Raw genomic sequence first — 26,330 nt, forward strand, 5'->3', positions numbered from 1 at the left:
TATGAGTTGTTTGTAGTCAGCCCAATAAGGCAAAAAATTAGTATCCTCTGGTTTTTTACAGGGTTTTTTGCATGTAATACAATATTCAACTTCAGTAGATTAATCAAGCCAAGAGAATTGTATCTCTCCTTTTCAAGTGTCTTTGTCATGGACATATAAACGTGCAGCCTGCACAGCTGCCCGGGACAAGGGCTAGTTGCTGGCCTTGGTGTCAGGTCGTGGCTCACAGACGGCAGCTGCCCTCCAAACCCCGCCTGGCTGTGCATCCAGGCCAGGGTGGGCCCGGGCCTGCGTCCGAGATCAGTGGGTGCCTTCTTCAGGGACACCACCGTATTCCCCAGGACAGAGGACAAGAATCGGGGTTTACTCTTAGTTCTGTAAGCGTCAGCTTCAAAGAGCTGAAGAGCGCATTGAACCCTCTGAGAATGTCGTTTCGGACATCACCAGAAGACACAGTTTTCTCTAAAAATGATTTTCCAACATTTGTGCTTTTCCTCAGAGAGCCGCCTTCTGAAAACGGGACAAGTATCTATGGGGCTGGTGGCTTCATGCCTTACGGCTTTGCAGGCACTTTGGCCGGGGCTGCAACCTGCTTCTATGCCTTCGTGGGATTTGACTGCATTGCCACCACCGGTAAGAGCAGAGTCGTGGCTCCGGGCAGGAGGGAGGGGCCCTCTCTGTGCCACACGGGCGCCCGTGGGTGGCAGCAGAGGGCCAGGACCAAAAACGGGATTTGGATGCGGTGCCAGGCCCAGGTGTGACACTGGAAGTCACTGATAAAAAGAAACTGAATGAAACTCACTCGGCCTTGATTTGCATGTTGGTAAAACTGGGAGGGCGGGACCTACCCCTCGAAAGTCATGCGAGTTCCCTAAGGTACATGTGTACATGTGAAAAATTACTTTGAAAGAACACACATGAAAAATACTCTGCAAGCTGTCAAATACTTTGTAAGTGTTAGTCATAATTACTACCCTCAACCTTCTGTCTGTGTGTGCTGTCACAGTGAGTAATAATGATGGCCATGCTCTTAAATGATCTCTTCTTTATTAGGACAATGTACTGTGGTAATTCTCTTTTCTTTCTTTTCTACAAGAAGGAAATCACGCCAGAATCATCTCTAAGTGTCTACTCTGGATTTGTGTTTTTTTGCATGGCCTAATGATTAATTTTGGATGCTTCAAATGGCAAATCTTATTAGAAGGATCCAAAGTATACTGTTTTCTTTTGAAACTAGAGTTTAGTGTAAACAAATAAATGGACTGAGTAGCTGTTTATCTAAAGCCTTCATACTTCAGGGTGTACAGAAAGAACCCCGCAACAGGCATTTAATCTCTGTGGATGAATTGCTTCCAAAATGGATTAAGAGCACTTTTCTACCACTAAACATTTACTAATCCTGGAAGAGCATGTCTTTTTCCCCCCTTTCTGGAATTGGATTTCTATGTAATAGCAAAGTACCTGCAAGAAGAGAGACCATTCCATGTGGAATAGATGGATCTGGCTAAGAAAACAGAAGGGGTGGGAGCAGAGAAGAATTACTGCGGAGGAGATGGCACATTCACGGTTTACCTACTGATGTTTTATTCTGCATGCAACCTTTTGTGTTTCCTTAGGTGAAGAAGTCCGGAATCCTCAGAAAGCGATTCCCATTGGAATTGTGACTTCGTTGCTTGTTTGCTTTATGGCCTATTTTGGGGTCTCGGCAGCTTTAACCCTCATGATGCCCTACTACCTCCTCGATGAAAAGAGCCCCCTTCCTGTAGCATTTGAGTATGTTGGCTGGGGCCCCGCCAAGTACGTCGTCGCCGCCGGCTCCCTCTGTGCTCTGTCGGCAAGGTAGGTTGCATTGCCTCTGGGGCTGAGTCTGTTTGGGTTGGTGCAGAGTGAGGCCACTGTCTAAAGAACGCCTCTTGTGTATTTTAAAAATAATCCTAATACCAGGAACACATGGTGCAGCTTTGTATTCTCTGAAGAGTTTTCCCAGAATTGCTCTTGATCTTAAATGATAAAGTCCTTTTCCCCCATCAGTCAAGAGTCAGCGTTTCAAGGGAATGACGGTCCCAGCTGCAGCAGAAATGCGTACAACAGCGGGGCAGGCATCCCTGTATACACACACACGTCACACGTATTCATACATGTGTGCATTATGCTGGCATGTTTATGTGAGTGTGTTTCCCTGCTGGCTCTGGTGTCACTGGTGGTGCTTCAGACGACGGAGACCCCAGGTGCAGACTGGACATTTTTCGTTGTCATTTAAAGCCACATCAAGCCCGTGCGTGCGGAAACGCTACGCTGTGGCATGGCCAACTCCAAGGAGCTGCTCTTGTGAAACACTGAGACTTGTTCACATAGCACTGACCAGAGTGAATCTGGTCTGGAAACAGAGACTGCCATTCTCAAATGAATGCTGGAAATGCATGTACTATCTGCGTGAAAAGGAAGGGGCAGTTAAAGCTCAATTGTTTGCATTTTCAGTAGCTGCTTGATTTAATCCTTCAGGATTTGCTCCTCGGTTTTCCTGAGCTACTCATATGTTAAACTAACAAGTGATTATAAGACATTTCATTCTAGTTTTATACTGTGCTAGACAGTAGAGCATTCTTACAAAGAGAAAAATAATCTCTGATGGCAAATTTTTTAAGTGAAAATAATTTTCTATAAGCCTGATGTTGGAAAAGGATATCTTTCTATATAATTCATCAGCCCAGCTTTTTTCCCCCCAAAATCTACTTCGTCTTCTCTTTAAGATAATGGGAAGTAACAATTGGAAATTCCTTTCATTGGTTTCTCAGCCACCTGCTGATGATAAGGTTTATCCTGAATAGTTTTGAAAATCTGCAATGTGACGACACCTTGTCACCACAGTCTTAGAAGAGATGGATACAGGCTCCTCTGTGGCCAGCCTCAACCCAGCTTTATTAAAAGATAAAGAAGATAGATTTTTTTCATAAAATATTTTACTTATTTTCTCTTAAATGGTTATTGTTCATAATGAAGTAACGTATGGAATGGTGCAGCCAGTAAACATACAAGTTTTTCAGAAATGTCTAAAGTTTTCTTAAACTGTTAGTCATGACTGTATCTATGTAGTAATTTCATAGTGAGTTGATTTTTTTAACCTTTTTATATCTCGATTATCTTGTGATTCTGGGAATTATTACTAATTTGATCAAAGATCAGGCTATATGAGGAAAAATCATGGTAAATTAAACATTACACATGCATAATTATTAAATAAATGAAAGGCTATTCTGTGAAATCAGATTACTTAATCTCTTTTTAAATGATAATACATGTCTGTGTACGAATTTAATTTTCTGAGTTATTGCCACTATAAATGTCTTAATGGGGTATAATTGGTTTGGTTTATTTTTTGTTGTCTTAATTATTTAGATTTAATTCGGTCATAATCACAGGCATGCACAAATCACCTACATTATTGTTTTTGGGCTGATAATTGTGCTGGGCGGTTACCTGCAGCAGAATCATAAGCAGCACAGTGGTGAACTTGTGCCAGTACGTGTAAATGTCCAATCATAACACATGTTAACAATGTGTAATCCCAGCTGCGGGGCTGAGGTTCTGACAGTCACTTAATTTCGGTTCCGGGATGTAATTGTGCATGGATGTCTGCCACACTGCATGTGTCTGCTTTTTATCCAGTCTCCTCGGATGCATTTTCCCAATGCCGCGTGTAATCTATGCTATGGCCGAGGATGGGTTGCTTTTCAAATGTCTAGCTCAAATCAATTCCAAAACGAAGACACCGATAATCGCTACTCTATCGTCGGGTGCGGTGGCAGGTGAGACAAAGTTAACTTCTATAACGAAAAAGGGGGTCTTTTTTTCATCAAGGATTCTGAAAAAAAAATACGGAAAGCTAGGTGGTTTTCTGTTCTGATCCGTGTGAAGATCAATAACTTGTTCTGTGAATGTTTCCTATTTTGAACGGTTTTGACATAGGTTGGTTCTGTGCTTGAGCGTGTCCAGTCTATACCTGTAACTACCTGTGCAGAGTAATGCATGTAATAACTCACGTGGATTATGAATTTTTCTGTTCTAGCCTTCTGGGCTCTATGTTTCCTTTACCCCGGATTCTGTTTGCCATGGCCCGGGATGGCTTACTGTTTAGATTTCTTGCCAGAGTGAGTAAGAGGCAGTCCCCAGTCGCTGCCACACTGACTGCCGGGGTCATTTCTGGTAAGCTTCCCAAACGTGGGCTTCTCAGTATTGGACTTGAACGTTTTATGCGCATGCATGGACTTACAAAGCGGGTCTGCTTGCTGTGCATGTAAGTTAAGAACCAAATTACGGATAAATTGGGATGCAATCGTTGGGGTGACACCTGAAAATCACGGTGGCAGGGGTTTACCAAAGCGCATTCTTAACCGACCCTGGGGGATTTTTTTGCCATTTTGTTATTTTAACCTTTGGAGCTTCTCACAAATGTGCAGTGGGTTGTAATGGCTGCTCCCTATGTGCCAGTTATGACAGTCTTCTCAGATTGATTAACTGGCACATAAAATTATACTGTCGGCACATAAAATTTTAATTCAAGAATGGTTGCTTAATTTTGGACATATTAATTGAAAATAATGATTGATTATTTTCTTTTTTTATTGGTTAAGGATTTAAGGTGGATATTGCTAAAGGACCATAGGATTTTTGAAAAGCTAATGTTTACCCATGCTTAGCTAAGCGTAAGAAATGTCAAAGACAATTTGTACTTGGCTGCTGTAGTCACCGCTGTTAGGGTGGTAGATAGCCCCGCTTCCTGGGCCGCCAGGCCCCCCCAGAGTTATTCACACCCTGTTAGGGATCTGTTTTCCCTTTCTCCAGTTTTGTTATCTAAAAACTCCAGAAGCTACCTCTTGACATATCATAATACCATTGTCTAATGCCTTTGGCCAGATTTTTTGGCAGAAATGTTCAGATTTTACAGATCAAGAGAATGGCCCTGAAGGTCCTATTACAGGAAGCAGGAGAGAGGTTCTAGCAAGCTTCGGAGATAAAATGATAAACTATTAAAAAAAAACTATCTTGGCGTAGCAGAAATTCAAACTAAAAATGGCGATTTTATTGAGGTTTTAAATTGTTGGCAAGACAGGTTAGAGAATGCTAGTATTTAATTATGTGTGAAACGGGATTTATTTTTTAGAGTCAGAGGGTATCTAAACAGCTTCACTTTGTAAATATTTTCTAATAAATGTGGCACTTCATTAGGCGTACATTGGAAGGTCAGGTCACTCTGTCGGTGCTTAGATACCTGCCCCCATAAATGAAAGCTGTGCTAGGTCATCTAAAGCCCATTGTAGTATTACACAGTGCTTTGGGATATCATCGTTTAAAATCACGACAAAAGACCACTCATTTTATTAACTTCATGAACATTTTTATTTTTCCTAGCAAAACATTGCCTGGTAATATTTAGAATTTTATATATTATAGCTCTATATGTTCGGAATTTTTTTAAAAAATCTGTCCTTTTTTTCAGGAAGAATTTAATGTGGGAGCCCAATAAGATATTGAAATTAATAATTAACAAAAGATAATTGTAACAGAAGGCTTTTTTTAATGCTCTAAAATATTTTTTGCTGTTTTGTATTCCCATACCTTACTTTGCTTGTTTTAACTAGATCAGGTTGCTTGTGTGGATAATTAATCACGTCCTTCTGTCTTGGCTACCTCATTAGGGCTAGCTGTGATTCTTACAAAACATGGGGAAATGTTAACGACCTGGTGTATGAGTATTCCAGGGATGGAGAGTTTTCAAAGCAAGGCCTGAGCTGCACTTAAAGAAACAATATATTGTTGCAGGAGGCGCCCAGGGATGCGTATGGGGTGGAACCTTGCCTCTGGCTCCTAGTTTTAACCTGCCTGTAAAACAGGGATAATAATCCTTTTATTATAAGGATTATAACCTTAAAAAGCACATAAAGTTGCTGGGGTTTTGGTAAAAAAAAAAGAAAGAAAAGAAAAAACAGTTGAATACTGGCCATTTTGTGTAGCTGAGCATAAATAATTTTTCCTGTCTCTCAGGCTTATTAAATTGAACAAAAAAGGAGACAGAAATCTTGCAGAGAGTTCTAGAACACTCTGTAAATGGAATGTAGTATCTGCTTACTAAGTTGGGGAGAGCTATGTGGTAAATTCAAGTTAATATTAGCACGATTTTGATGTTTCAGTGGAGACAAATATTGCTGACTGCCAGTTAACTATTCTGCTGCGTGAAGTATATTTTGCCCGTTAACATCCTGGGATTTGGGTGAGGACCGTAGAGTGAGCGCTCAAATCTAGTCAGTCTGAGCGGAGTGAGTGGTTTTAATCGGAGCAGAATTTAGCCTGTGCAATTTTGTATTGTATATACCTCAACATGCAAATGGAAATCAATATGATTAAATACCACCCTATTGAAGGCTCTTTTATTTGAAGTATTTTATGATCTTAAAAAAGGACCTCGCCAGTGTTTCTTAGCACTGTTTTCCTTCTGAAACATCAGAAGAGAGGAGTGATATTTTCAATTTTTGCCAAGCTGATATTTTTTAAATAATCAAAGTAGATAGTTTTTAATAATCAAAGCAATAGTTACCAATCTGATCACTGAGGGGGTTTGAGGTTTTGTTAGCAGTTTGTATGATCTAAAGAACATCGTATTGGTTGTGAGAAATGTAGTTTTCTATAGTTGAACCGAAACAAAACAGAAACAAACAGAAAGTCAGTCAGTGGTCCCTGGCTGGGACGTTATGGGCCGTAGGAACTTGACCACAGGCCGTTCTCTTCACCGTCCTTCTGTTTCCCCGCAGCTGTGATGGCGTTTCTCTTCGACCTGAAGGCCCTGGTGGACATGATGTCCATCGGCACGCTGCTGGCCTACTCGCTGGTGGCCGCCTGCGTTCTCATCCTCAGGTGCGTGTCTCGGGGCGAGACGGCTCTGCAGGGTGTGGGTCCGGCCGCAGCCCGGGAGGTGGAGCCAGGGCCGCCATCCCTGCTCTCTGGGAGTGAGCAGTCTCGGAGCCGAGGGGTCGCGGGCATAGAAACAATAGAAACATCAGTAGAAAGTATAGATCCGTACCTGGTCCTTAGCAAAGAATCCAATACAGTTGATAATGAGCAAGAGGCTGGCCCAATTCTCTGTGAAGGGCAGGTTCTCATAATATGTAAAGACACTTGAACATACTATACTTTTTGCCCCAAGAATTCAACCGCTAAGGTTTTATACTAAAGACGTAATCACTGAGGCACACCCAGATACAAGTAAAGGGCGTTCATGGAGAAGATAATTGACATTAGTGAAAATTTGAACTAACCTGAATAGCAATGAGAGTGGTTAAATCAATGAGGGTATATTTATTTAGTGGACCATTCTACAACAAATAAAATGAGACTTAATTATTTGGAGAAATGTATCTGTTTTAGGATGTAAAGGTCTATGTAGCACCTGAATTTATTTAAATAAAGTAAATTTACATAAATAAATCATTTTTGCTTATAGATAAACATATATGCATTATGCCTGGCTGATGTTGTGCCAAAATACTAGCAGTGATTAACACTGAGCAGTGGTTTTAATTTTCTTCTGTGTACTTTTGGGTATTTTTCTCCCAGTGAACATATTTCTTCTTTAAGATGGAGGACAGATGTTACTTTTAATTTTTTCAATTATAACTTACATTCAGCATTATTTTGTATTAGTTTCAGGTGTACGGCATAGTGGTTGGACAATCATATACTTTACAAAGTGTATGATATTTCCAGTACCCAACTGGCACACCACACACAGTCATTATAATACTATTGACTGTATTTCCCGTGCTGTACTTTATAACCCTGTGACTGTTTTGTAACCACCACTCTGTGCTTCTCAGTCCCTTCACCTTGACCTCCAGACCCCTAGGCCCCCTCCCCTCTGGCAGCCACCAGTCTGCTCCTTGTACCCATGAGTCCATCTCTATTTTGTTCTTCTGTCTATGTCGTTCTTTAGATTTCACACAGAGAGAACCTCAGGGTTCCACTGAAAGTCTCCTAGACCTGATAAATAAATCCAGTAGAGTAGCAGGACACAGAATAAACACTCAGAAATCAGTTGCATTTTTATACACCAATAATGGACTATGAGGAAGGGAAATGAAGAAAACAATCCCACTCACCATGGCATCAGAAAAATAAAATACCTAGGAATGAATTTAACCTAGTAGGTAGAAGACCTGCACTCAGACGATCATAAGACACTGAAGAAGGAAATCAAAGAAGATACGAGTAAATGGGAGGATGCAGCGTGTTTGTGGAGAGGAAGAATTAACAGCCTTGTAGATTTGAGAGAAGGCTGTGCAGAGGGAAGGCTGTGCAGAGGGAGGAGGCCACACTGGGGAGCCGGGGGCAGATGCCAGGAGGGAGGCAGGCTGACGTGCCAACACAGGCTGGGGGTGGGGGCAGTGGGGAGAAGCAATAAAGGGGAATGGCATGTGTGGGGCTGGGAGGCAGCTGGATGGCTGGGTGAGCTGGTCAGGCTGAAACCAGAAGACTCTGGTAGGCAAGTTCAAGGAGATGAGACCAGACAGGTAGGTTGTGATGAGGCCTTTGAATACCAAACCGAAGAGTTTTTTATTTTGTCACTGATGCTTAACCAGAGTTTCTGGGCTGTTTTGGGGAGCATTTCCTTGGGACATAGGTATGTTTAGAATAATCATCCTGTTATCACAGGTGCCTCACTTTTTAAAAATGTGACTCTCTTCTGCGTGGCATATACAACGTTTCTAATGAAACAGCCACCAGAGGGAGCTCAGAGTCGCCGCAGACATCCCGCGGAGCAGGGTGGTGGTTGGACTCACAGCTCTGGGGCAGGACCCACGAGGAGTGTCGGCTTACTGCCCGAGCTGTGACACTATGAGAGGTCTCCCTAAGAGTTTCAGGAGCTCTTTGCATTGGGGCCGAGTGTCTCTTTGAGAATCAAGAACACCAACCTTTATTTGGGGACAGGTACCAGCCTGGCTTATCGTACGAGCAGCCCAAATATGCTCCCGAGAAAGAAGCTCTGGAACCGTGCGCCGCTGCGGAGTCAGAAAGCGCGTCCCAGGTCACCATGCTGCAGGGACAGGGGTTCAGCCTGTCCGCCCTCTTCAGCCCCTCGGCTCTGCCCACACAGCAGTCGGGTTCTCTCGTGAGCTTCCTGGTGGTGTTCCTCGGTAAGTCCTCCTCCCTGCGGCGTTGCAAAGCCCTGGCAGGCGTGTGTGTGGGTGGAGCAGGTGGAATGTGATGCAGGATGAAAGGCCTCCTGTCACCCTGGAGCAGATTAGCAATTCCCTGGGGCCCTGAAGTGTCCACCTAGCGGGCCACTGGACATATATATTAGCAGCATAAATGTATCATATTTCGGTACATGAAGAAGACAGGAAGAAATTCATAAGGTGAGAGTGTCTGGGGTAGATAGTTGGTACATTTCATTAGCCCTTAGGGAACTCCCTGTGTAAAAGCGTCCAGCCAAGCACAGCTGCCAGTCACGGAACTGGGACCCTAGGAGGCTGGGAGGCAACACAGACAATGCTGTCTGCCACGGTTACGTAATCTCACATTCTCAGAGACATTTATTGAGCATCATCTGTGTGCCAGGAACTCTGCTGGCACTTGGAATACCAAGAGAGCTGGCCCTTGCACCCCCTGGGCTTTATGACACCCGATGATTGGTAGCATAGCTAGGGGAAGTGCACATTTCTCCGAGAGCACCGTGGTGGGGCCCCTAACGCAGACCTGGGGGTCAGAGGTAGGGTCGGTGGGTGGGTGGCAATGTCCCTCTCAGAAACTGGGAGAAAAGATGCAGGTCATTTTATTTGTTTAAACGGCTGAACATGGACAGCCTTGCCATTCCCCATTTGAAAAAAGGGGGATGCCGACCCCCGACAGTGGCCCATCAGTCCACGTGCTACAGTCTGAGACAGTCGCCAGGTGGCACGTGGGCAGGGAAAGCAGGAGGGTCGTGCCCAAGGGGGAGGTTGACTTCCTAAGAGGAGCCGGTGGTGAGGAAGCAAGCAGCGTTCCCTAAGTCAGTGAAATCGGCCACTTCTGCCCACTCTGAACATGAAGAGTCTGAGTGTCTGGCAGAGGAGATATGCAAAGGACTTGGCGTCTTATCTCAACCGAGTATGGGGACTGGGGACGGAGGCACCTGAGCGAAGAAGTGTGGGTGCTGACTTCCCGCCGTGGGTGTGTTTCCTCTGCAGCCTGTCTTGTGTTGGGCCTGAGCGTTCTGACCACCTACGGAGTCCAGGCCATCGCCGAGCTGGAGGCCTGGAGCCTCACTCTCCTGGTGCTGTTCGTGCTGCTCTTCGTCGCCGTGGTCCTCGCCATCTGGAGGCAGCCCCAGAATCAGCACAGAGTCGCCTTCATGGTTCGTGTTGTGAGGGTCAGAGACGCTAAACATGGGGCACAGGCTCCCTCGGACGTCAGTTTTTATGGGTTTTTTTTTAGCATTTCTGAAGTTAACCAATGAACAAGAGTGTCACATTTCTTTGAGACGCTCCTTTCTGTCACAAGTTCTCTGTCGGCGTCGGCCGTGTGACTGCCCTTTTCAAAAACTTGAGGATGCCCCTATCGCAGTGTTATATGTAATATGTAATATGTTATATGTAATAGCACACACACATCTTGTCAAAGAATCTACGGGAGCAAAGGCATCACTGGAATATTTTATTTTAGAAAGTCAGGACCCTCTCAGGAAGGTTACTCCCACCAAAAACCCTTCCACTGCACAGGAAATTGACCTGTCACATTGGAACTCAGAGCAGGTTTCAGGTGGGGGAGAACTTTCTGGAAGCATCCCCAGAGATGCTGTGTGTATCCGGAGTCACAGAGGCATGGCGGGTGGATGCCCAAACTGCACCTGTGAACCTGAACTAAACAAACCCTTGAAGCCAGTTGCTTCTTGGCGATGATGCAGGTGTCTGCAGTCTTCATACATCCTCTGTTGCTTTGGGCCACAGGAAATAGTGTAAAATGTGGTGCTCGCCTTAGCATTCTTTGGAAGAGGGGCTTTTGTTCAGGTTGTCCTTTGCGTAAGACTATAAACTTAGAGATACAGAATGAAAATGTGTAGGATGTCAAGCTAATTATCCCCATGTCGAATAAGTTGGGGAATGGGCTTTCAAATTCTGAGTATGTTTAAGAAGATACTTTCCCCCGTAGGTCCCCTTCTTACCATTCCTGCCAGCGTTCAGCATCCTGGTTAACATCTACCTGATGGTCCAGCTGAGTGCGGTGACTTGGATCCGATTCAGCATTTGGATGGCGCTCGGTGGGTCTTTCAGTATTTCCGCTTTCTCAGCTTTGGCTCTCTCTGATTTCATGCACTGTGGTGGAAGAAATGCGTCCCTTCCACCCTTCCCAGAAATAAAGGGTTTTGCCCCCCCACACCTTCCTTTTCCAAGTATGAGAACATCTGCGTGCTTACTTTGCCACATGTTTTTAGATGCCTTTTTAAAATTCAAATCTCCCAGTAACTCTGTGGAGCTGTGTAGGTTCAATTTTCTCCAACTTGTTGGACGAGAAAACGAAGCCCCAGAACGTTGAAGGATCTCACTGACAAACGGCCGCCAAGTGTCCGATCCCAAAGCTCTTTCTTCCTAGGGTGCCCGTGGGTGTTTGGAGACATTTTGAATGAGCCAATAGCAAAACAAAAACAAAACAAAAATACCCCTCTTTTCTAATATTAAATTTGTTATTATTAGAACCTCAGAGGGGATTTAACATTCACAGGAGTAAGCTTATGTATATCTAAACCACCTCGTTTCTCACTTTGACTTCTCCAGTGTCCTCTGTGTAATTGAGTTAGGAATTACGAGTTTAAGCGTGTTGTGACTCAAGCACTGAGCACCAAGTGCCTTACAAATGTGAGGCAAAATACTGAGAAATAAGAATTGAACCTGCATTGGTCTTGGTGGCCTGAGGAGTTTGGGTTTATGCTTTTTGAACAGTCCTTCCATTGGCTCGGTAAGAGCAAATGTAATTCACATTTGTGTGTGTATGTAGGTGTTTGGCTATCAATTACAATAATGTATATTTAATTTTAAGTCACAAACCCAGTTGAGTTGATAGGAGAATGAACCTCAGTCAGTTTTACCCTTCCCCTCACACCCACACCGGCATTTTGCCTATATTTGGGGAATCTTACACAGTGCCAAGGAATTGGGGGGGGGCGCCTTGGGTCAAAGGTCATCCATCCACATAGGTTACACTGGGCTGTTCTCTCTTTCTGTCCAGATGGCTCTGTCTGGTGCTTTAGGGGCAGGATCCTATGAGGAGTGACCAGCCAGTGGGCTATGCCCTCAGGGGTTCTTGGGGTCCTGCCACCTCCCCCAGGTGCTGCCAGGAAGCTGAGGCCACATCCCCAAGGCCCAGGACTGGAAAGCTCACTCCCCCGGTCAAAGCCCAGAAGCCTCTCTTTCTAATCTGGTGGAGGCTTCTCCACGTGTCCTGCCTTTCCAAAAACCGCTGCTTCTTTCCTCCAATTGCAGCTCCTTGTGGCTTAACATACTTTGTCTTGGATCAAAGCGACAATTACGGAGCCAGACTCTCTGTATTTGAATCTAGCTCCGCCACTGATTAGCTGGGTGACCTAGAACGAGTTACCTCCCTGGCTTTGAGCCTCCAGTTCCTTGTAACAGGGCGACAGTAGTACCTTTATTTGAGAGCAGGGAGGGCTGGGTCTTCACGCCTCTGAGAACCGGAGAGGAACCAGAATCATTCCTGATGAGCAGACATGCCAAAATGCTCATTGGAAGGCTGCTTCCCATTATCTTTAAAGGGGAAAACTAAAATGCGTCTTACACAACTCTCAACCAGTCTTTAAAAATAACTGAAACCCAGCAAAATGCCCCTATATAAATTAGCAATACACTATTTTTGTAAGGGCACTTAAAACCTTTCTTCCTAATCCCCATCAGCACGGCTGTCAGCACACGGTTGCTTTGGACCCAGGGACCCGGCCTGTCCTGGGGACAGTAACCCATGCACGAGACGCCCGTGTCCCCTTTGTGTGCACAGGGCGCGTGTCCCAGACTAGCTGACGGTGACCCTAATAATTCACCCCTTGTGTTTGGGGTGTAATGTGAGACTTTGCCCCATCTGTCCCTTTGTTTAAAGTGTAGCATCGAGTTTTGAGAAAATAAATATTCTTTTTCCTACATAAACACCTGAAAAGCACTTACTGAGAGAACCCTACATTCTGTGAAGATTGGGTGTTAAAAATGGAGATGTGCATTCTCCCCGGAAAACGTTGAACAAGGCCCTCCCGTGGGGGTGCCGCACTTGCGCCCAAGGCTTCCGAGGTAGCACAGAGAGAGACGGCAGAGAGCCCTCTGCCTTTGTACTAAGTTCTCATGCCCCAGCAGTGATCTCCTGACCCGCCTAACACGCTGCCCTTCTCTTCTCCGACAGGTTTCCTGATTTACTTCACTTACGGCATTAGACACAGCCTGGAGAGCAATCCGAGGGACGACGATGATGATGAAGACTCGTATTCAGACACCGTGAATGCAGCAACGGGAGAGAAATCCGCCTTCCCGGTGCATGACCACCACCAGAGGAACCTCAGTTTACCTTTCGTGCTCAGCGAGAAGACGAGCGAGTGCTAATGCTCGCTGGAGCGGAGTCCGCAGTCTTAACGTGCACATCCCCCACTGAGTAACCCGGACAGGGCAGCAGCGCCGTGCTGGCTTGTCACGGGCTTGCTACAGACCTGGTTCCCCCTAATTTATACTCACCTGGACAGCACCTCCTCAGGTAGTGAATCACGTACCTGGGGAAACCTGAGCTCTCTCCTAGTGCTGAGTATCTCCCAAATAATGTATGTGTGTGTGTGGTGTGTGTGTCAGGGAATACAAGTGTTAAAAGTTGTCTGTATTTTGCTATTATGGCATTACATGTTTCCAGTGTTTGTCTTGAACTGGTGTCATATACTGCACATACTGAAATGCAGGTTATCACCACGTAGACAAGTGTTTTGTGTGTGCTTGGTATTGCTAGGGAAATAACTTGCTCCTCGTTAGATTCCATTAATGTCCACTTAGAGCGTGCTACACATGCAGTTACTCACCTGGGTGTCTGTCACTGGTCAGGAGTAACAGGAAGGGATAAGAAATGAGCCTTTTTCTATAACTTACAAAGCCAACAGTGGGTTTAGTACAGAGTTTTCTTCTGCAAGGTGTGGCAGTTTGCTGAAACTTGAGCCAGTAGGAGTGTTTGCAGCTGCCTTGCTGCGCACGGAGGCGTGACCTTCTCTGTCACCAGGGGGCGCCCCTTGGAACTGCTGTCTTCTCTGAGCGCAGTGGTCCTTCCACCTAGGCTTTCCCCTGCCGTGAGGGACATGCCCCCTCCCCCCAGTCAGGGGCTGAGGCAGGGAGTGTGATGTCCTCAAAACCCTTGATGAGAGAATGTGGTCCCCATGCCAGCGTAAGTAGCAATGGTGAGGATGTGTTGGAAAGTCAGAGTTAGACACATGCTTGGAAAAGTAGCTACCAAGCATCCTTGTTTTGAAAGTCACTTACAATCAGCCAGTAGAGTCTCCACATCGCGCAGCTGGTGGGGTGATTCATACTTTTTCCATTACTTACTAACCAATCACAGTTCAGGGTCTTTAACCTTGTCAGACAAAGAATTCACTCTTCCGTTTTGATTCTCATTTTGTCTTGTCCAAGATACGAGGGGTTACAGATGCAAATTCTCCCCTTACTATGTGCAAAAACAGAATTAATGAAGGGATATCAGAAGGGAAAATTTCCTTGTTCTAATTTTGAAGTGCCTATTCAAATATTAAAGGGCATTTGGCTCAGTTCATGGGGTTTAGATCTAATTTGACTGTTTCTTTTGCAAACATTTAGGGATGTTTTTCATCCTTCATTCCATAATAGTTTAGCACTTATAATCTCACTTATTTTTAAATGGCCACACTAAAGCTATTCATATGAGCTCCAATATTCTATAATAACCCATCAGTGGTTGGGGAATAAAATATTGCGGTTAAATACATGATTATATAAAACTCTAAGCTAAAGAATTAACCAAATGAAAGCTGTAGGAACACAGTAACCTTTATACAACTAAATAATTTGTAGATGTAGAATTCTACTAATTACTGTGTGTTACTTGGTAGGGTTCCCTAAGAGTGGACTATTTATCTGCAGTGTGGTTTGCTTCTCATGAACTATCTATTTGTTACAAATCCTTAAGTGGTCCACTAGATGAAGCTGGAGGCTCAGCACTTAGGTGTACACAGGTTACATTCCCAGGACAAGTGTTGCCAAGCACACCGGTTGACCAGCTGAATCCCAGAACAAGGAAAACATTTCCGTCAGCTCTTCTAAGAGATCCATTATTTCATTGCTGCATTAAGAAGCAAGTTGCAACTGAATGGTCTAACCACGAGTTTATAGTGACTCAACATCAAACGGACAGGTAGAAAGCCTGGCTCCCTGGCTGCTAGAGCCTTAGCAGCCCTGACACAGAACTAAGAACTGACATTCCACAGGCTCGGGGGGAACATGGTAACGTCGGAGGCCCAGCACTCTCGCCCAAGCTGCTTGTCTCCCCGGAGACGAAGAGTTAGGCAGGCGGGGAGTGGAGGACATGAGTAAGGGCTGCAGGCGTGCTCCTGAGCCCTGGCTGTCAGAGCTGGGCCCCATGGCCTGCTTTTATTCCATTGTCAGTCTAGAATAGGCCCTTCACCGGGGAACTCCAGGAATTTCGTACACGTACTTAACTCTCTTATCGTAACAAAATCAAGAAGCTCATTTAGAATGTGACAGGCAGCTAAAATTACTATGCCCACTGTGTTCAGTTAGGAGCAGAGTTTAGTTGAAAAGGTATTTTTCCACGTTGAAACACTTTGCAAACAGATCTATGAAAAGACGCTTTGTCAGTGACCGCTTTTTCTCTGTGAAGACTCAAATGTCTGTCTATGTGAGTGTGTATATATTATATATATACGTGTATGTCAGTGTATTTCAACTGTCAGTGTAAAAGTCGGTTGGGTTTAAGATGAGCTTTGGAAATAATACCATTGTGTGGATTTAAAAAAAAACCCAGCTGATGTAGAGATAATACAGTGTTTTGTATTGAAAGGTACGCTTATATAAAATTTTTAGGTTTTAACGTATTTTGAAATACATAGTAATTTTATATATACGATATTTTCTATAGGTAGGTTCTTCAAGAAAGCTGTATTTATAATGTTTCTAATATGAAATCCCTAAACTCTAGTACATTGTAACAGGTGCTTTCTGGTCTGAAGTGGGGGTGGGGACATTCGGGGTCCTGTTGACTGGTCTCTGTGCCACCTGCTTGGCATCTCGGTCTCAGCCCGTCCGGAAAAAGCCGGTACTGCCCCTTCCCTATTCCCACACTGGAATTCTTTACCTTTGGAACAAAATGCTGTTTTTACTTTCTTAGGAATACCAAGATGTTTTTTTTTTAAATTAATGACACCTATGTAAAGTTCTCTCCAGAAATTAAAAAAATACATAAACATATTCTCCTCATTGTGATTGCATAACAACAGCTTAAATTACTTTTTTTGTACTAGGAAATATGGTTTTATAACATTTTCAGTGAGAAACTTCTTATAATGGCACTTTTATTTGATGCTCTTTTAAAAGAGAAGATGGTTTGTGAATAACTATATAAAAGCTATTCTACCTTACATTTAGCAAGGTATTGTGCAAATTCAAGTTTAAAAATTATTTATGAGAAAACTTATATTTGAGCTTAATAGATTATTACATATTCACATTTTCCAAAACATAGATATCAGGAAAATTAAGACTAAGACTTCATCTGGGATATATACATTAAAGCAAAACTCATGTTGATATATATATATAATACTTTACTATTATTAACCATAGTTGATGAAAAATATTTGTTTCAGAATTATTTTCCCTTAAAAGATAAGAGCCTCTCTCAATTTTTCTAAATAAAGGTTTTTAGAATTTTTTTTTATGAGAAATTTTTGAATTTTATATTCTGTGCCACTTAAAAAATCTACTGGAACCATTTACTGTATCTTCAAAGAAATTTAACAACAGATTCCTCAAGTTCAGTTTTTACATTTTAAATATTTAAAATATGCAGTTAATTGTTACAATATGTTGAATTGGAGTCTATATTTACCAAATTATTTTCTAAACTTACTTGAATGCCTAGCCAGGAGAATGAGGGAAAGCAGTCACTCCCCCCCCCACCCCCCAACCCCAGTGCCACAGGGAGCAGGTCAGAGCAGGTCAGCCTTAGCTCCTGCCCTGTTCGATCGATCGATTGATCGGGCCTGTCCCGACATCACAACTCCAGCACATTGTCGAGCCCAGATTCCAACCCCCTCCCACCCCTGCGATGTCACTCACGATGTTCCCTGCTTGATTTCTGCTGGTGGGCTTCCCGTGAACACCCTAAATACAATTTTCACTGAATTTTAAGGGATTAGATCATACATCATGGAGTATTAAAATCCACACGATTAGTGTGAATTTGAGGCGGGGGGGATTACCTGTTTAACTTTACTAGTACTAGTGCCAAAGCAAAAAGTGCCTTCTCGGTATATGTTCTACTTAAGGCTCTCTCAGATATCTCTTAACATGTCCTAAATTGTCAAGGGAAAAAGTGCCGAAGTTCATGTAGTGCCAATCACCAGCCCAGCTCGTTTTTCCATGTAGATTGGAAAGTAAGGCTTTTGTTCCGCTGTCTATTCTTTCCTCCTTGTGTAATTATGTTTAAACACGTTTTAATGGCTTTCTGTTCTCTGGGTTTTGAGAGGCCGTCGCTGTTACTGTTGTGGTTGTTAGTTTGGTTGTTGGTTTTTGTAACATTCATTATTGTTTGTTTGTACACAGTTTAGTCAAACTGATTTCAAAGGCATTTTGTTATGGCTCAACCAAGCTGGCAACCCTATTTGCTGGCAGCGCTACACTTAGTTTTTATTCACTACAGCCGAAGCCACTGCCACAATCTCTGGCCTCCAGAAGCGTTCGCTGACCACTGGGGCCTCATTGGGGGTCATCAACCAGGACCCTGTGCTGGTTCCAGGGTCGGGCAGCCTGCAAAGGGCGAGCATCCGTAGCTACCCATGTTGGGTGGGGTCTTAGGGTATTGGGAGGACATGAAGTAAAAGCCCTCACATGCAATAAGGTAGTTTGGGGTCCTTAATGTCAGTTCCAAATGTCCCATGAGTCCACCAAGGTGAATGACCAGGACAGAGGAAGCTCTGGGTCTCCTGGAAGGGATGGCTGCCCCCTGGAACCGGCACCAAGGGGCCTGGCTTCCCAACCGTCCCTGTCGCCCCACTGACAGCCTTGGTGGGGAAGGAACCTCGTATCACCACCGACAGGGCAAGAGTCCCTGGCCCATGCCTGGCTGACAGGCTCTTCACCTTTGGTGTCCACTAGGGGCGCTAAGTTGTCTTACTGCTTTCTTTTGTTACTGTACTCCATAGTACTCAATAGAAACTGTCCACAGAGCCCAAAACCCTACGGGAATTCTGCCTGTAAAAACCAACAGAGACATTGGACTTGCGCGAATGTTAAGATTTTTTTGTGTAGTAGGTAATTTTACATTTAAATGTTTTTAATGATAATCAATGTTCCTTTTTACTTATACAGTTGGATTATTTTTTAGAATTTGTAATAAATAAAAACTGTTGCTGCTTTACCACTGTAAAATAGGCTTTCTAATGTGACCGTGTATTTTTTAAATAAATTTTAATACAACTTGTAAAATAGTGTCGCGTGCCTGTGTATCACACGTACTGAAGTATACATTTTGCACAAACCTCATTTAAACTGCTTCTTTCATTTGGGAAACTTGAAAGCTCAGAAAATATAGCACAACCTAAGTTGAAAAAGCTTTATGGTTAAGGATACTCACCTGGTTAGCCTGCGACTAACCAAGTGCGAGAAGGTAAAAGAGATGTGTCACATATCCTCGACCCTCAGGACACAGTCCACAAAACATGGAAGCACGCCACCCCAGGGCCACGCACGTCCGAGGTCCCGCCACTTGGACCACCATTGAATGGACCGATCTCTTTGGTCCATAATCGCTTCTGTCTGTGGGAAGGTTCCCAGTGTGTTCCTCCCCAACCAAATCGTAGCCTGTGATGACGGCTGATTAGTTGTGTGTAACTAAGAAACAGTTTTACCATATGGTGAATAAATACCTACCCCCGTCACTCTTTCCCCTCTGGGGAGGAGGAGTCAAAATGTTCCCTGACATGGCTCACGTTATTTAAAATCGCAACCCCCTTGAAGGAGCGTGTTTGATTTTGGAATGTCTTTACGTACATATATACACTGAATTCCTATCGATTCTAGTGAATTGGAGCGAACACCGGGTTGAATTTTAAAACTTTAATATCAAGGAAGCCAGCATGGAAAACCAAGCTGAAACAGTGAAGTATTTCCCAAGTAGAAGCCTAAAACCTCATCTGTCTAATGGTTGATTAGGACTGCTACTGGGTTTTCATGGCCCACCTCTGCTCTGGTGCCATGTGATCATATGAAAAAAGTGATGTCCCAGGAGCTGTGTCGGGCCGTGGGTCTACTCAGGAACCCCTGGAGACGGGACACCTTCGCGTTCTTCAAACACGGCCACAGAGAGGCTGCCTTCCCAGGCTAAGGCCCACGGAGGTCTGATTGTGCTGGCAGGTCTCCATCCGTCTGTGTGGACGGAGTGGTTCATGTCATTCGTCCCATAAAAACATCTCCAAAAATTCTCGTAGGCGTACAAACTCACCCATGATCACATTATCTCAAAGCAGGGCCAAAGTATGGGACGAACTACCTCAAAGTAAACGCAGCTCATAGCTGATTTACTTACTTGAGCCAGTTTAGTAACAGATTCAGAGCCAACTCTTAAATACTTTTAGATACCAGAGATGTCAGATGTCATAAATCCTGGTGAAGGGGGCCCCTGTGACTCTCTGCTCAGACCAGAGCGGTCAACATGAAGAGGAAAACACGAGACCGGCTGCACTACCCAGGAATGTGACACAGCTCGGGGTGCGCTCACAGTCCCACCACAGGGACCGAGCTGGTTTCTGCGCTCTGGGTCTTGGATCCACAAGTACTGCTGCACTCTCATGGTGCAGGTTCTGGGGTTTCCCAATGGCTGAGCCACCGGGTCTCCATTATCTTTCCCATTGGCTCAAGGGTGCCAGAGGTTTCTCCACGCAAAGGCCGAGGGTCTCATCACCTTGGTAGAAATCAGACCCACAGTCCAGTGCTTTGGAACTGAAACATTGACTTAAGTTGGCATCACGTTGTCAATGACTAAGAGAAGATGCTTTTCAAAAAGGGAGCGTTGAGAGCCCATAAGCAGGAAAAGCAAATAGGCGCGGATGTTGGAAGCGGGAAGGAGAGACACTGTTAAGAAAAAGCAAAGGAAGGAGAGGGTGTTGGTTTGAAGTCATTTACACTGTAGCTTCGAGTTGCCCTTCTGTCCCCAAGCCTCAGAGGTTCTTCTAACTAACCGACAGGTGACACACCTTTACAGTATGCTGCCTCCTGGTGCCGGGAGGGTCATCTCTTTCGCCCCAGCTGTTTGAAGGGGACCAAGGTTCTGAGGTCCCTGCCCTGCCCTGCGGTGTCCCCTGATGACCCGGCCTGGGAGCACCAGAAATGTCTGGCGTTTCTGTCAGAGTGAGAGTGTTTAAAACAGCTGCAGTTAGCACTGGCTACAACCTTGAAACATTAATTTTAAAAATATTGCTTGTATTTCCGCAGTTAACTAAGAGAGGTTGGGAGGGTGTGTTGGGGGTGGTAGGGAGGAGATGTCCCAAATATAGGCGGTTTCTTTTTTCTTTTTCTTTTTCGGCTTACCTAACGAATTCCTGATGTCATTCGCCACTTTGAAGGGGGATAAAAAGGTAAAAGGAGCCGAGGAGTAGGATGATTTTTCAAGACAGAGTAGTTTTCACGACCATTCATAAAAGGTTTAGTGGAAGAGCTGCATGTAAAATAATCCACAAACGAGGAGACCGTGGCGGAAGCACTGGGAGCCGTCAGAGCTGCTGCTGCTGCTGCTGCTGACCACCATTCACCAGAGACTCACTGTGTAGCAACTTGTGCTTCTGAAGAACAGCGAAGGAAATTGGTCTTTTTATAGACCTACATCGGCAGGGGCATCTGTTTGCACCCCGGGATTATGCTCACTTCTCTCTCGCTTCTATTTCCTGACTCCTGTTTCTCCCCTCCGCCACGCTGCTCCTCTCCAGCTCTGCGTTGGCTAAGGCGCCGCCCAGGGCTGCTGGCTGTGCTCTTCAGAGGAAGGTGGCGATGCACGGTCGCTCAGATGATGCCGTGCCTTCCCGAGGGTGACAGTGGTTCCCTGGACACTGCATTTAAAAGGCTCTTTCTGTTTTTTTCTCAGCCTCCTCCCTTTCTGTATCAGGAAAGAGCCGTTGATTCAGGGAAGCTTGGACCCTTGGCCAGTGCCATCCCCAAGACACTCTGTGCTCCTCGAGGTCCAAGGTCAGTGGATCCCACACACTAAATGCTGATTAATGCAGGAATGGGTGGAGGGAGTGGACGGGCAACTGTTAATAAAGAAAACACAGGTTTTGCAGGTAATATAATCATTTATCTAAAACCTCAAGACATCATCCAAAAACTGCACGGACAACAGGATGGTGGTCACCAGAGGGAAGGAGGTTGCAGGGTAGCAGAGCATCAAGGAGTCAATTCCATGGTGATAGAAGACTTGGTCTGGGGTGGCAAACACACAGTGCAGTACACAGGCGATGGATCATAGAATCGTACGCTTGAAACCTGTATAATTTTATGTATCAATGTCACCCCAATAAATTTAATACAGAAGACACAAACATACAAACATTAATCATGCCTTAGGAATCCAGGCTTCAAGTCGTATTCGACTTTGACCTGTAAGACAAGGCGTATTTTAATTGGCCGATATTATAGCCATGGTTGGAGAAAGAATGGAATAGATCAACATAAACAGAGATTCCAATAATAAAATTCTTTCTTACCCTAGAGACAAAGCAAATGGGGTTTCACAGTGAAACAGAACCTACAAAAAATACGAGTTGGCAGTGTTATTTTTCAAACTCAGAGACATCACGAATCTAGGCTGTTTCACGCCTTGGGAAGCCCCTGCATTTCCTGTGACCCTTGCCCCCATCCTGGCCGACCGGGATCGCCCCGCAGGGCTGCCGCAGTGATGGCCTTCGGGCAGCGAGGCCTGAACAACGGAACTGTGTTCTCACGGTTCTGGAAGCTGGAAGCCCAAGATTCGGTTGTCAGCAGGGTTGTGTCTTTTGTGGCTTGTGTCCTTGGCTCCTAAGTGGTCAATTTCTCCCCAAATCTTCACAAGAGCTTCCCACTGGGCCCGTGTCCGTGTCCAAGTGTCCTCTTCTAACTTCCAGGGACACCGGTCAGATTGGATTAGGGCCCTCTCTCATAACCTCGTTTTAATTAATCAGCTCTTTAAAGACCCTAGTTCCCAATGTGGTCACATCTCGGAGGTTGGGACTTCATCATTTAAATTGGGGCCAGGGGGTAATTCAGCCTATAACACAAACCTAGGATAGTTGAGATACCTAAATGTAGCTAAAGTGTACATGATATAGAAGAGGCTTGGGAGGTAAAATTCCGAAATTATTTTCTATATATCACTGACCCAATGTGAAAGTGTAATGGGGGAAATGTCATTCATAGCAAAACAAATAAATAATCTGGCAAAAATAAGAAATAAGCCTAACAAGTAACAAGGAAGACATACATGGGGAAAATATGTAACTACACAGAACTATACACACACACAACATCCATATCACATAGCCTACATTTAGCTAATGGGTATTTGACATAAAAGAGGCTTGGAAATGCAGAACTCCAAAATTGTGGTCCTAATACCAGCATTTACCAAGTATCAAATACAATGGGAACATACAAGTAGACTAGACTAGACACAAAACTATATAACATAACTTTCTTGGATTCGAAGACTCAATATTGTAAATACATCCACTCTTCAACAAAACACAAATTCAATGCAATTGTAATCAAAACATAATGTGGCTTTTACAGAGATTGACAAGCTGATTCCAAACTTCACCTGGAAAAGGAAGTTTACAATGATGACCAACAGAAGAACAGTGACGGTGGCACCCTCACCCAGACAAATAAGAAAATGTACCATAAATCGGTACCAATTAATGCAGTGTGGTGTTTCTACAGGGATAGATAAAGAGATCAATACAACAAGAGAGACACAAACAGACCCATCCACATATGCAATTTAGTACACACTAAAAGTCAATTCAAAAAGATGGAGAAAGCACCAATCCCTTAACAACGGACAGTGTGAGAACGACCATCCAACCAGACAATAAAATTAGATGTCTAACTTGTGATACCAGAAAAATGTGCTCATATATAGAGAGAGATGTATTTAAAGGCTAAACATGAACAACAAAATTACGAAAGAGATGCAAATATAAAATAGTTTTATAATCTGAGGCAGAGAAGGCCTACCAAAGGGAGCATAAAACCCAGAAGCCATGAAGGAAATTTATTGAAAAGCCAATAATTACATAAGCACTTGTAATTGCTTGAAGGAAAGCATCGTTAGCAAAACGAAGACAGGAGCAAGACGGGAAGGAAATGGCTGACGTATGTGTGACACCCAAGAGCTTACCAGCCAGAATATATTAAGATTCTCTTAAGAAAATAATGAAAAGAACTGAATGTTCAAAAATAGGCCAGTGTGATAAAGTGCTCATCCTAAATAGTAAGAAAGAAATAGGAACTGAACGAATATAATTGAGATTCCACCCAGGGGCCGTGAACTCTGGAGTCTGGGCCTTGCTGGGGAGCCTTTGCACAGTTTACAGTGGGTTAGATATTTTAAAGTTTCATCTGAAGACAGATCTAATTGCTGGGAAAAAGTGGGTTGAGGCACGAGAAGGAGGGGCAGGGAGACAGACCCACGAGGGGGCTGTGGCCACGCCCCCATCCCGGAAGATAACAGCGGGAGCCTGGGCAGTGAGGCCAGGGATGGTGGCAAAGAGGGACAGACAGGCCAGGGACATGAACCCCAGGCTGCAGCCCAGAGGGACAGAATGAAAAGGGATCTCAGTGCGGAGCAGCTCAGGCAGGGTTAGTCACTCCTGTGGGCGCTCCCGGAGTTCTTTGCTCAGAATGCTCCCTAGCATGGGAGTGTGACTAGTTTAAATGCTCGTCTCCAGGCCAGTGTCCACTCCTCAACAGGAGGAATGATGTCTTAACCTTTGCATCCATAACAATGAACCCATAATAAACACCTAGGGAGCACAGGTGAGTCTGGGGAGTTGTTGAGAGCCAGTGGCAGTGACAGGACTTGAACCTTGCACTTCCGTACTCCCAGGCACCTGTTCTCCCCCCTGCAAAACTAGGAGTGGTGAAGCGAGGACCAGGGCTGGCTGTGGGAGATAGAATTCTTGATTCCTCAGGCATGAAGTGGCTGCTAAGCACTGGTTTGTTCTGCGTTGCAGCACTCCTTCCCCTGGGCTCCTGTTCTTCCCCACCATGCTTGCTTTTACTTGGAACGTTTAAACGAACCAGCCTGGAAGCGAGGCTCTGCTTTCCACCTGGGGGAATGCACTGGCCTGCCCGTACCTGCAAACTGCTTTGATCTTAGGAGTCTGCAAGCTCAGAAACCTATGACGGCTCTCTGCAGAGAGGCCCCCGGATGCCTAAGTCCTCTACCCGACCACAGCCCCACCGCCCACAGCCCCAGACTGTCGGTTCAGTCTCATCTCCCACGTGACTTCCCCCGTGAATCTGCCCTTCCAATCTGGCCAGGGAAAGCGGCTGAGCCAGTTTCTGCTTTGCTCCTTAGTCCATGCTCCCCTAGGGGATGGCCAAGCAACAGGGAGGACGCACTCCTCTGCGCCCCACCACCTCGCCCTGGTCTCCAGACTCAAGCCTGACCCTTCGGTGGTTTCCCCTCACTCCTCTCGCCTCAACTCGTCTCTCTGAACCTCTGCAATATTCACAGCATGTACCGCACCACTTAGCATTTAATTATATTTTGGTTTGCAATGCTTCTTCCTTTTCACCTTAATCACCTCCTCAGCGCGCTTCACGATAAGCACACAGAAGGGTGAGAGGGGAAGAATGCGCTGGAACCGAGAAACCTCCTGGCAGAAAATAGATGTTACACTGAGAAGCCCAGAGCTCCGACCCTAACTCAGAAGAGGTGTGGGGGGAGGGGGAGGGGTCAGGATGTTGGGGGCAGGGCAGCGCTGATGCTGTTGCGTGGGTCTGCTCCCCCGCACAGCCCTCAAGAGCAACTGAGGGTGAGGGGCTTGTCAGTGAACACAGGTGACAGACCTTCTGGGAATGAAATAGGGCGCACTTTCTACAGACCATTAAGGCTCTGCCTGAGCTGAAATGTCGGGAGACATTTCAACCATTATGGTTACATCTGGCCCTCTAAGGTACCCGCAGAATTTCGCTGGGCCTTCTTGGAGTTGGTAAACTTGAGAAAAAAAGCCTTTTTGATGAAACAGGAGGATTTGGCCATCCTTTTTTCGCCCTTAGCTCTTCTTCCCCTCGCAGGAAAAAGCGCTGTGCTTCACTGCTCCGCCAGGGGGCAGGAGAGGACACATTACACAGAATTAAAAAAAAAAAAAAAAATCCCAAAAGTTTTTCCCAAAACTGTGTTCCTCGTGAAACTGAATCCTCCAGCTGTGGCGTCCCAGGCGCCCGCCCCGACCCGCCGCGGCTCCCGCCCCGAGGCGGCGCCCCTCGCCCGCCGCCACCCCCTGCGCCCCTGCCCGCGCCCCCGCCCTCGCCCTCGCCCTCGCCCTCGCCCTGTGCTGTCCGCGCGCCTTGGATCCGCTTTTCCCAGCACCTTTGCCCCGACCCTTCGCCCTGAAGATGAACGTTTGGCTGCTGCTTGGTCTTCTGCTCGTGCACGAAGCGCTAGAGGATGGTGAGTGCCTCAGAGTGCGGGGTTACAAGTTCGTGCCCCTACTGTAGCTGGGATCCCCTGACATTAGACCTCCAGCCAGCTCTTTCCGCAACTCCTGACCTTCCGGGGCTCCGCGCTGGCGCCACTCCCTGCCGCGTGCACCTGCCCCTCCTAGTAGGGTCTCCATATCTCCCTCTCGCCACCTCCTCTGGGTGCCCTGGGACGGTGGCTGCTACCCCGACTCTGAGCTCCCCAGCAGGAACGCTCCAGCGCTCCCAGAAAGCCTTTGGCGGGCAAACGGAGCATCTCCAGCCAGCGCCTGGTCCAGCCCCCAGTGTCAACGTGTCGGTCTGGGAGGTGGCGCGGAACGGTGGCCG

General features: G+C 45.5%; 2 protein-coding genes across 4 annotated transcripts in view; both read left to right on the top strand.

The window, feature by feature from the left end:
* The window catches only part of SLC7A2 (solute carrier family 7 member 2), a 57,035-nt gene extending 39,603 nt beyond the window's left edge, over window positions 1–17,432 (top strand). The window contains exons 5-12 of one of the 2 annotated variants that reach the window (XM_028526963.2): window positions 500–633; window positions 1,617–1,839; window positions 3,667–3,806; window positions 6,807–6,909; window positions 8,980–9,185; window positions 10,218–10,384; window positions 11,179–11,287; window positions 13,429–17,432. In XM_028526963.2, coding sequence (XP_028382764.1) covers window positions 500–633; window positions 1,617–1,839; window positions 3,667–3,806; window positions 6,807–6,909; window positions 8,980–9,185; window positions 10,218–10,384; window positions 11,179–11,287; window positions 13,429–13,625 — 1,279 coding nt within the window. In that variant the 3' untranslated portion in view covers window positions 13,626–17,432. Of the gene's footprint in view, window positions 1–499; window positions 634–1,616; window positions 1,840–3,666; window positions 3,807–4,066; window positions 4,204–6,806; window positions 6,910–8,979; window positions 9,186–10,217; window positions 10,385–11,178; window positions 11,288–13,428 lie in introns of both variants that reach the window. The other variant, XM_028526965.2, reaches the window with a different exon arrangement.
* An 8,263-nt stretch (window positions 17,433–25,695) lies between these two features.
* Window positions 25,696–26,330, top strand: part of PDGFRL (platelet derived growth factor receptor like) — a 36,705-nt gene continuing 36,070 nt past the window's right edge. Inside the window, exon 1 of one of the 2 annotated variants that reach the window (XM_036011690.1) lies at window positions 25,696–25,974. In XM_036011690.1, the coding sequence (XP_035867583.1) occupies window positions 25,920–25,974 (55 nt within the window). In that variant the 5' untranslated portion in view covers window positions 25,696–25,919. The remainder of the gene's footprint in view (window positions 25,975–26,330) is intronic. The other variant, XM_028526822.2, reaches the window with a different exon arrangement.

This window comes from Phyllostomus discolor, chromosome 11, assembly GCF_004126475.2.
Source record: "Phyllostomus discolor isolate MPI-MPIP mPhyDis1 chromosome 11, mPhyDis1.pri.v3, whole genome shotgun sequence".
NCBI classification, from domain to species: domain Eukaryota; kingdom Metazoa; phylum Chordata; class Mammalia; order Chiroptera; family Phyllostomidae; genus Phyllostomus; species Phyllostomus discolor.